General features: G+C 37.1%; 1 protein-coding gene across 1 annotated transcript in view; it reads left to right on the top strand.

Moving 5' to 3' along the window:
- Positions 1 to 436: 436 nt before the first annotated feature.
- The window catches only part of TBX22 (T-box transcription factor 22), a 55,782-nt gene continuing 43,799 nt past the window's right edge, over positions 437 to 12,419 (top strand). Inside the window, exons 1-2 of the mRNA XM_073597867.1 lie at positions 437 to 540; positions 658 to 804. Coding sequence (XP_073453968.1) covers positions 437 to 540; positions 658 to 804 — 251 coding nt within the window. The remainder of the gene's footprint in view (positions 541 to 657; positions 805 to 12,419) is intronic.

Genomic DNA, 12,419 nt, shown 5'->3' on the forward strand with positions numbered 1-12,419 from the left:
TGGGGGTCTCTCCTCTCTGTACTCAGGTTGGGGGTCTCTCCTCTCTGTACTCAGGTTGGGGGTCTCTCCTCTCTGTACTCAGGTTGGGGGTCTCTCCTCTCTGTACTCAGGTTGGGGGTCTCTCCTCTCTGTACTCAGGTTGGGGGTCTCTCCTCTCTGTACACAAGTTGGGGGTCTCTCCTCTCTGTACTCAGGTTGGGGGTCTCCCCTCTCTGTACTCAGGTTGGGGGTCTCTTCTCCTATGGTTGGGGGTCTCTCTTTGCCGTCTCTCTGTACTCAGGTTGGGGTCTCTCCTCCCCTCCTCAGTGATTGGTGGGCGGAGGGAGGGTCCCCTGGGACCCCTGTACTGGGCAGTTGTAAGGAGGAGAATTGGGTCTCATTCCTCCTCTGAACGGAGATCGGAGGAGATCATATTAGGGGCCCCTGGAGGGGCAGGATGGCGCTGAGCTCCCGGGCCCGTTCCTTCTCAGTGGAGGCGCTGGTGGGGAAGAGGAAGCTGGAGGAGCCAGGGGCCACAGAGGACAAGGAGCACCTGAGGGACCCCAGGACTGAGGAGGAGCCGGGTTAGTGAGAGGAATACAATGGGAACCCCAAATTCTACTCTCTTCACCCCATGTATGACACGGGGACCGCTCACACTCTGTACCCCCGTTGTGTCCCCGCAGAAAAAAGATCCAAATCCGCGGCGCCCCTTTCCCCCGCCTGTGCGGAGCGCCCTCCGGTCCAAGTGGAGCTGCAAGGGGGAGATCTGTGGAGGAGATTCCATGAGATCGGAACCGAGATGATCATCACCAAGGCGGGCAGGTACCCTCCACCCTCATATACTATGTGTCCTCCTCCACCCTCATATACTATGTGTCCTCCTCCACCCTCATATACTATGTGTCCTCCTCCTCCACCCTCATATACTATGTGTCCTCCTCCACCCTCATATACTATGTGTCCTCCTCCTCCACCCTCATATACTATGTGCCATGTCCGTCACCGGGACATACAGACCTATATACCGTTTATTATATACAGGGTGTACCTCCTATTATATAAGTCAGCAGCGAATGTTCTATATACTGGTAATGATAATACACAAGTCTGTATTTATATTCCTTATATTCAGTCTGTAGCATTTATATATATATATATATAATTATTATACAGGATTTATATGGCTCTTTACAACATGAGGGCGGACATTACAATACAGGGGGGATCAGAGATATTCCGTACCGAGTACATTACCGGTGTATACTGTCTAATATAGAGAGCTATATACCGTGCTATATATAATGTGCGATTCGAAATATGTATATACACCCCCCCCATCCTGTATATACACCCCGGACTGTTCTATGTCCCCCCATCTCTTCCCTCCCCACCACAATTCATTTTCGGGGTTCAGCTCCGGACAGATTTGGGGTATTTTGGTGCAGAAATTAAATCTGCAGGAAGTTCAGGTGATAATAATATTCTCCGTACCCCGAAATCAGAGCCCCATCCCATAATATCATTTATATGCCGAGAGTATATATATATATATATATTCCTGTACATCGTATATACATTACATGTCCCGATATATTATATGTATACTAATCATATACAATCATAATATCATCAAATACTGTATATAATGTATAATATCTCTTTATATTATATGTACAATATTCCTATATATATCATTTCCCAGACATCTCATATATATATATATATATTATATGTATATCATATACAGTCATATAATGTTCCTATTTATTGAATATACAGTTATAATATCCACAATATATATATATATTCCCTATACAGTCATATAAAATATGTATATACAGTCATACAGAGCCCCTAAACTATTCATTGACATGAATTACATTCAATATACAAAGTTCCTACAATTATTATATATACTGTTTAAATATTGTACACCCGATCTTCCTGTGCAGTCATATATATAATCTCCCCATACATTGTATATACGGGATTATACGGAGTATACATTGTATATACGGGTTTATATGGAGTATACATTGTATATACGGGATTATACGGAGTATACATTGTATATACGGGATTATATGGAGTATACATTGTATATACGGGATTATATGGAGTATACATTGTATATACGGGTTTATATGGAGTATACATTGTATATACGGGTTTATATGGAGTATACATTGTATATACGGGTTTATATGGAGTATACATTGTATATACGGGTTTATACGGAGTATACATTGTATATACGGGTTTATATGGAGTATACATTGTATATACGGGATTATATGGAGTATACATTGTATATACGGGATTATATGGAGTATACATTGTATATACGGGATTATATGGAGTATACATTGTATATACGGGTTTATATGGAGTATACATTGTATATACGGGTTTATATGGAGTATACATTGTATATACGGGTTTATATGGAGTACACATTGTATATACGGGATTATATGGAGTATACATTGTATATACGGGATTATATGGAGTATACATTGTATATACGGGTTTATATGGAGTATACATTGTATATACGGGTTTATATGGAGTATACATTGTATATACGGGATTATACGGAGTATACATTGTATATACGGGATTATACGGAGTATACATTGTATATACGGGTTTATACGGAGTACACATTGTATACAGATGGGGGGGGATTCACCATTTGCTGTCCGGAGGAGGAATTTCTCCGAATATTTCCAGCAAACTTTTCTGTTTATTCTACAAACTGCATTCCACCAATGTCCTTTCCAGACCGCAACCCTCCCCCTCCCCCCAACACACCTATCACCCCAATCCCCCCTCCCCCCAACACACCTATCACCCCAATCCCCCCTCCCCCCAACACACCTATCACCCCAATCCCCCCTCCCCCCAACACACCTATCTCCCCAATCCCCCCTCCCCCCAACACACCTATCACCCCAATCCCCCCTCCCCCCAACACACCTATCACCCAACCCCCCCTCCCCCCAACACACCTATCACCCCAATCCCCACATCCCCCCTCCCCCATACACCTATCACCCCAATAATTCGGATTGTGAAGTCTCCTCTCATACAGTTCGGTTCTGGTTGATCCTTTTTAGTTGCACAGACAGTTCATATTTCACTCCTTCCATACACCATCCGATCCGATCAGAGGAGGAAACCTTCTCCTGAAATATGAACTGTCTGTGGGATTAGAAATAAAAATATCATTTAGAGAACCGACTTGTGATGTCACAATACAACTATACACAGAATGGGTGCATTGTGACGTCACCTCTCTGATCATGACATCATAATGTGACCACATTACCGGGAGCACAGAACATGAATTACAATATAGATCAGTCCCTGTCTGTATATAATCACAATCATTTATTATTTTATATCCGGGTCACCTGCGGTGTACTGTGACATCACACGGTATTATGACATCACTGGCGATGTGGTAATAGTCAGATGACATCAGGCACTGGTCTTCTATCCAGACATGTGACGTCACAGATATTACAATTACTGCACAATGTGTATAGAAATAATCAGAACTAATCCGATGTAATAAAGTCATCAGTACAAATTCCCATGTATGATGACGTCAGAGTCTGACATAAAAAGAGACAGCAAATTATCCGATAATTAGCAGCAATCATAATATAACATGTATCTACAAATATACTACGTCATCAAAAATAAATACAGATAAGAGATCCATTCATAAATCTTATACTGAAGGAGTCCGGATGGAAATGTTCTGATAATTCCCCATTGTCCACAGAAACTCCTTTCCTCGGTGAGTGATAAATATCCGGATCACCTGGAAACATTGTAATATTTCCTGTTAGAATGTAACAAAAAGGAATAAATATCTATATCAAATAATTCTGTTGGTTTGCAAGATAATTGTAACAATCAGTGGAAGTTATATCTATTATTATTATTATTATTATTATTATTATTATTATTATTATTATTTCCTCTACTGTTATATATATATATTATATAGAAGTTGTGTAACAAATCTATAAATAATTATATCTATCTATATAAAATAGTTGTGTATATAGATATAAAAAATAATAATAACAAATATAGAAAGGAGTGAAGATCCATTATAAGAGGATAAAAAGAAATAAATTCACCACAATATATTATTGGATGGATTTCATCTGAGAGAATATGATCGAGATTTCATGTAATCAGAAGATCTTTTCTATTCTCTTTGCTACATTTTATAAATAAAAATATATTTTTAACAAATCCCATTAACTCCAAATAATAATAATAATAATAATAATAATAATAATAATAATTCGTACCAATAGATTTGTTACACAAGTGATTCAAATATTTTATATATATAGACAGATATTATAATACTATCCGGCACTAAAAAGAAATCATTATATTTTTATATCTGATTTCATACAATTATACAGACGGAGGATCGTTTGTAGCCACCAAATGTATTCTGATCTATTACACTGCGATATACCCCGACTTGTGACGTCATTCTGTATCTTCCTCCCTGGAATATAATCTCCTCCTATATATAATCTCTTATATTTCTTTCTCATTTCTCTCCTGAGAAGAACTTTCTACAAATATTCCGGATTTCCGATCATTTATGATTTCCAGTTCTCTCTGATATTTCTATAGAAGATAATCTCGCTGTGTGTGGACTGATAGAAATCGATGTACGATGATTGTATTAGAATGTTTATATCCTGTCTTCTCTCTATAATTCTATAAATGCCCCCGCCCCTCCCCCCATAGAGGATGAGTGGGGGGGGGGAGGGGGGGGCTGTATTTTAGTTGTTGAATATTTCAGTTTCTTTGGTTTGATATAAAATCATACAAAGATCCATAGGGGTGCGCAGGGGGTGTGCCGGGTGTGCCTGGACACACCCTGGTCACCTCATGTGGCGCAGATCCCCCTGTTGATATTTCACCAATGCTCCTAATTTAAAAAAAAAAAAAATAATAATAAAAGAATATAAATAAAATTGTAAAAAATAATACAAAAATAAAAAACTACTGACACCGTCCACTGCCCTACAACATATTCATTTGTTTTACATTTATTTAGAGTGTATTTGTGAGTATATATATATATATATTCATGTGTGTGTGTATATATATATATTCATGTGTGTGTGTATATATATATATTCATGTGTGTGTGTATATATATATATTCATGTGTGTGTGTATATATATATATTCATGTGTGTGTGTATATATATATATTCATGTGTGTGTATATATATATATATATATTCATGTGTGTATATATATATATATTCATGTGTGTGTATATATATATATATATATATATTCATGTGTGTATATATATATATATTCATGTGTGTGTATATATATATATATATATATATTCATGTGTGTGTATATATATATATATTCGTGTGTGTGTATATATATATATTCATGTGTGTGTGTATATATATATATTCATGTGTGTGTGTATATATATATATTCATGTGTGTGTGTATATATATATATTCATGTGTGTGTGTATATATATATATTCATGTGTGTGTGTATATATATATATTCATGTGTGTGTGTATATATATATATATATTCATGTGTGTGTGTATATATATATATATATTCATGTGTGTGTGTATATATATATATATATTCATGTGTGTGTGTGTATATATATATTCATGTGTGTGTGTATATATATATATATTCATGTGTGTGTGTATATATATATTCATGTGTGTGTGTGTATATATATATATTCGTGTGTGTATATATATATATATATTCATGTGTGTGTGTATATATATATATATTCATGTGTGTGTGTATATATATATATTCGTGTGTGTGTGTATATATATATATTCATGTGTGTGTGTGTATATATATATATTCGTGTGTGTGTGTATATATATATATTCATGTGTGTGTGTATATATATATATATTCATGTGTGTGTGTATATATATATATTCATGTGTGTGTGTATATATATATATTCATGTGTGTGTGTATATATATATATTCATGTGTGTGTATATATATATATATTCATGTGTGTGTGTATATATATATATTCATGTGTGTGTGTATATATATATATTCATGTGTGTGTATATATATATATATTCATGTGTGTGTGTATATATATATATTCATGTGTGTGTGTATATATATATATTCGTGTGTGTGTATATATATATATATATATATATTCATGTGTGTGTGTATATATATATATTCATGTGTGTGTGTATATATATATATTCATGTGTGTGTGTATATATATATATTCATGTGTGTGTGTATATATATATATTCATGTGTGTGTGTGTATATATATATATTCGTGTGTGTGTATATATATATATATTCATGTGTGTGTGTATATATATATATTCATGTGTGTGTGTATATATATATATTTATGTGTGTGTGTATATATATATATTCATGTGTGTGTGTATATATATATATTCATGTGTGTTTGAGTTTTGGGGTGCACATCTATGCAAAGATCAATTATAATCTTCTTAAAAAAAATCTGAGAATTGTCGGTGATCGTTTATTGATTATCACCGATATGTAGATTTGCAGGACAAGTTTTCAGGGTGCCCCCCCTCCCCCCCTCTTCAGGGTCCAAGCATTGGGGGGGGGGCAGCTCTGCCTGGGAACCAATCAGCTTCTTCAATGAAGATTTGACAATGAGGCCCCTTCATATTTATAACGATTTTCCTGCGTTTTTTTAATCTTTCCCTTTAAATCCTCCGGGGCTCCTCCCTGCGCTGCGTTTACGGGCGCCGTGCATCTTGAAAACCGCAGCAAAAACGCATCGCCCTATTGAGGCTCCACCCACACTGCGCTTCATAAAAACGTTCGTTCTCTAGGGAGTAAAAAACGCCGATATGGAGCATTTTATGTAGAAAGTTTAGACGAGTTTAGGAGAGTTTTACGATTTTTCTGCCTCCAATCAGAAACGTGAAATCAGAAGGTTTTTTTTCTGCCTCTAAACATTGTTATGTGTATGGAGAGAAAACATCGATCGGCTTCTACAGACACAAAACTCCTATAGAAGGAACATTCTCTATACCAGTGTGCATGGAGCCTTAAATGAATGGAAAACGCATCAAAATCGCGGTGAAATCGCTGTAAAAATTTGAGTGCGTTTTTGATTCACACGTCCATTTTTCACAGGTGCTGGAAACCCAAAAAACGCACCAGAAAACACGGCAAAATCGCAGTAAAGACGCGTGTGTGCTGCAGAGCGGTGTAAGGGCCGGTTCACACTGCTGCGAATTCTATTGCAAATTTGATCCGTTGCGATCTCTCAAATTCGCAAGTCATTTAAATAACATCGTTTTCCATTAGTGCCGTTCACATCAATGCGTTGCGAATTTAAGCTGCGTACAAAAAGGGTCCTGTGCGAGTTTGATCCGCGTGCGATGCGAATTCAATATTTGCCGTAGAATCGCAGTAGATTCACCAGAACATATGAAGAATTCGCAAAGAAAATTCGCAACGCAATCGGATCAAATTTGCGCAAAATTCGCACCGCCGCAGATGTGAACCGTCCCTAAAGGGGCCCCAAACCCTGGAAGCTGATTGGCTGCCATGCGGACCTGTGCCGGATTTCCCACTCCCCAGTTTTATCGCCCCCCCCCCCAACGTTTTAGCAGAATGACAATTTCAATCCGTTTTGTTGCGAGTGCACCAATGTGGCTGCAATCACCCCAAAGAGATTTCCTAATACGAGCCTCAGAGGTGCGGGGACAGACAAAGAGCGATGAGCTGCGTTTTGTAGCGATTTCATCCCTCGAGTCGCCGAGAGGCAATTCTTCTGCTGCGAGAAGTGGAAGGAGCGCTAAAAATCTCCCTCCAGATAAACCCCGGCGGAGAACGCGAGCGACTGTCGCTGGAGAGTCCCTGACATGAAACGTTTCTCATCCGTCATGTAATTCCATAACAATCTCCTCAGCTGTATATATATATATATATCATTTATATACCACTGTCTATGTATACAGCACTTTACATTTATATTATATATATTATACATTCACATCACTTCCCGCCCTCAGAGCGTACAATGTAAAATATATATTATATATACTGTATACAGGAGAATCAAGTCCTATATACTGTATATAGATATATATATCAATCAGCGCAGTTCTATATACTGTATATAGATATATATATCAATCAGTGCAGTTCTATATACTGTATGTAGATATATATATCAATCAGTGCAGTTCTATATACTGTATATAGATATATATATCAATCAGTGCAGTTCTATATACTGTATATAGATATATATATCAATCAGCGCAGTTCTATATACTGTATATAGATATATATATCAATCAGCGCAGTTCTATATACTGTATATAGATATATATATATCAATCAGTGCAGTTCAATATACTGTATATAGATATATATATCAATCAGTGCAGTTCTATATACTGTATATAGATATATATATCAATCAGCGCAGTTCTATATACTGTATATAGATATATATATCAATCAGTGCAGTTCTATATACTGTATATAGATATATATATCAATCAGCGCAGTTCTATATACTGTATATAGATATATATATCAATCAGCGCAGTTCTATATACTGTATATAGATATATATATCAATCAGTGCAGTTCTATATACTGTATATAGATATATATATCAATCAGCGCAGTTCTATATACTGTATATAGATATATATATCAATCAGCGCAGTTCTATATACTACTGTATATAGATATATATATCAATCAGCGCAGTTCTATATACTGTATATAGATATATATATCAATCAGCGCAGTTCTATATACTGTATATAGATATATATATCAATCAGCGCAGTTCTATATACTGTATATAGATATATATATCAATCAGCGCAGTTCTATAGATACCCAAAAAAGATTTCTGGACATTTTTCACTCCCATCAATTCTGCAAAATGTATTTTATTATAATTTTATTTTATGATAAATGATATAATAATATAATAAATATAAAGAGATCTAATGGACAAATAATAATATTATAATAAAATATAAACATTTTATTATATTTATGCATTTTATGTATTATATATATATTTATACTTTTGATGTCACCAGAAGACGACATTTCTGATCTTTAGTAAATTGGAGATAATCGCAGTCGCCGTCGATCGATGCGGAACGTTTGGCGATGAAGCGATTCCTTTCTTCGGGGATCTTATTAGCGATGAAAACGTTCCGAATCGCAGAATGTCGGAGGAAGGAATCTGATATAATAAAAACATCCTTTATAAATCAGGGCGGCCAATCAAAGGGGATCACTTAAAGTGGTTTTAAATCCAAAAACAAAAACGTCGTAATTTGTGGCTCACCGGATTCTAGAGGTGGCGGCCGCATTCGTTTTCTTTGTTTAGGGGTTTTTTCTGCCTTTATTTTCACCTGGTGATCCGGCCAGTAAGTCCGTTTTTTTTTTTTTTACTAGACCAAAAGTGGCAGTTGGAGGAATGAGATAAACCATTTGCCACTGACGGGGTGCTTACAATGATCAGATTTTATTTCTTTACATAAAACCTTTATCCCAAATAATAAAAAATAAATAAACCTTTGCTGTAACTGATTATAAAGTGTTGGAGATAATGAGCCGGACCCTCTGATTCCTCCTAGATTGTAAGCTCTCGGGATCAGAGCCCTCTGGATCCTCCCATGTTGAATTGTATTGTAACTGTATCTGTCCAAATGTTGTAAAGCACTGCGCAAACTATATAAATCCTGTATAATAAAAATAATAATAATCCTGTATAATAATATAAAATTCCTGTATAATAACAATAATAATAATAATAATAATATATAAATCCTGTATAATAATAATAATATTAATAATAATAACAATCCTGTATAATATATAAATCCTATATAATAATATTAATATATAAATCCTGTATAATAATAATAATCCTGTACAATAATAATAATATATAAATCCTGTATAATAATAATAATCCTGTATAATAATAATAATCCTGTATGATAATAATATATAATTCCCATTTAATAATAACAACAATAATAATAATAATAATAATAACAACAATAATAATAATAATAACAATAATAATTATAATCATAATAATAATATATAAATCTTGTGTAATAATAATAATAATCCTGTATAATAATATATAAATCCTGTATAATAAAAATAATAATCCTGTATGATAATAATATATAATTCCCATTTAATAACAACAATAATAATAATAATAATAATAATAATAATAATAAATAATTCCTGTATAATCACCATCCAAATCTGCTAGTCTATCTAACACCCACCTCAGACCCCAGATCTGGCTGTACAATCACGGCTGGATTTATAAAGGGGTAATTGCCCAGGGTCCCCCTGACAGAAGGGGCCCCTCTCTATACAAAAATTATATAAAACAATATGAAAAGAATATATATAAAATAATAGAAAAATAAGTACTAATAAAATAATATAAAATGTATAATAAAAAAATTAACTTTTTTTAAAAAGAAATGTATCTTGGTAATATTTTGCCGAGTTGTTGTATCTTTTTTCAAAAATGAATTTTGGCGGATTGAGCAAAGCGCACATTGGGGGGGATTTTCATGGTTGAAAAAAGTCCATCCAGTTCAACCAATAAAAGGGGGGAAAAAATCACACAATCCCAAATACACAATTCATCCCGAGGAAGGCAAAAAAAAACCCAGCAAAAATCAATAATAAATATAAATGTTGCACTTTTCAAAATGCATTTTCCTCACCGCTTAGTAAATGAGCGAACGTTCTGCTGACTTCCATCATCCAATCATGTGCAGGCAAAAATGCATTTTTTTTCTGCTGTTTTCCTTGCATGTGATTGGGTATTCCTTGTAAAGTGAAGCTTCACCTCATTTACTAAGTTCTGGAGAGACTCAGATTGTTTGTCTATTTGCCTTTAGGAAATCAACCCCATAGAGTGCTATGACTGCGCATGCGTGTGGTACGTGTCTCCTCAGAATGAGGCCGTGTGACTGTCATTGAGAATGTAAACTAACTCTGTGTATAAGAGCCCCCCGAACCTGAAGGACCCCCCGAACCTGAAGGACCCCTGAACCTAAAGGGCCCCTCAAACCTAAAGGGCACCCCCCAAATCTGAAGGCCCCCCCCGAACCCGAAGGACCTCCCGAACCTGAAGGACCCCCGAACCTAAAGGGCCCCCCGAACCTAAAGGGCACCCCCCAAATCTGAAGGCCCCCCCGAACCCGAAGGACCCCCCGAACCTGAAGGACCCCCCGAACCTAAAGGGCCCCCCGAACCTAAAGGGCACCCCCCAAATCTGAAGGCCCCCCCGAACCTGAAGCCCCTCCGAACCTAAAGAGCCCCCCTGAACCTAAAGGCCCCTCAAACCTGAAGAGCCCCCCAAACCTGAAGAGCCCCCCCGGGATCGAAATCTGGCTCTGCATTCACAGATAGTTTTCTTTGGCTGAATGATAAAATCCTCACCGATTCCTCCTCCATGTATATATATATATATATATATATATACGGTGTAGATGGACGATCTCCTCATACAGGAGGAGATTTACTAACACCGGAGACAGCAGAGTCTGGTGCAGCCAATCAGCTTCTTCAATAAAGCTTTGACAATAAAACCTGGAAGCTGATTGGTTTCTAGAGCTGCACCAGATTCTCCGGTGTTAATAAATCTCCCCCATCAGGTCAGAATTACCAAATCCCATTATCTGTAGTAGAATTGTATGTCCGGACCCCCCATTGTATGTCCGGACCCCTCCATTGTATGTCAGGACCCCCCATTGTATGTCAGGACCCCCCACTGTATGTCAGGACCCCCCATTGTATGTCAGGACCCCTCATTGTATGTCAGGACCCCCCACTGTATGTCAGGACCCCCCATTGTATGTCAGGACCCCCCATTGTATGTCAGGACCCCCCATTGTATGTCAGGACCCCCCACTGTATGTCAGGACCCCCCATTGTATGTCAGGACCCCCCATTGTATGTCAGGACCCCCCACTGTATGTCAGGACCCCCCATTGTATGTCAGGACCCCCCATTGTATGTCAGGACCCCTCATTGTATGTCAGGACCCCCCACTGTATGTCAGGACCCCCCATTGTATGTCAGGACTGCCCATTGTTTGTCAGGACCCCCACTGTATGTCAGGACCCCCCACTGTATGTCAGGACCCCCCACTGTATGTCAGGACCCCATTGTATGTCAGGACCCCCCCACTGTATGTCAGGACCCCCCATTGTATGTCAGGACCCCCCCCACTGTATGTCAGGACCCCCCACTGTATGTCAGGACCCCCCATTGTATGTCAGGACCCCCCCCACTGTATGTCAGGACCCCCCACTGTATGTCC

Source organism: Aquarana catesbeiana, linkage group LG09 (assembly GCF_042186555.1).
Source record: "Aquarana catesbeiana isolate 2022-GZ linkage group LG09, ASM4218655v1, whole genome shotgun sequence".
NCBI lineage: Eukaryota > Metazoa > Chordata > Amphibia > Anura > Ranidae > Aquarana > Aquarana catesbeiana.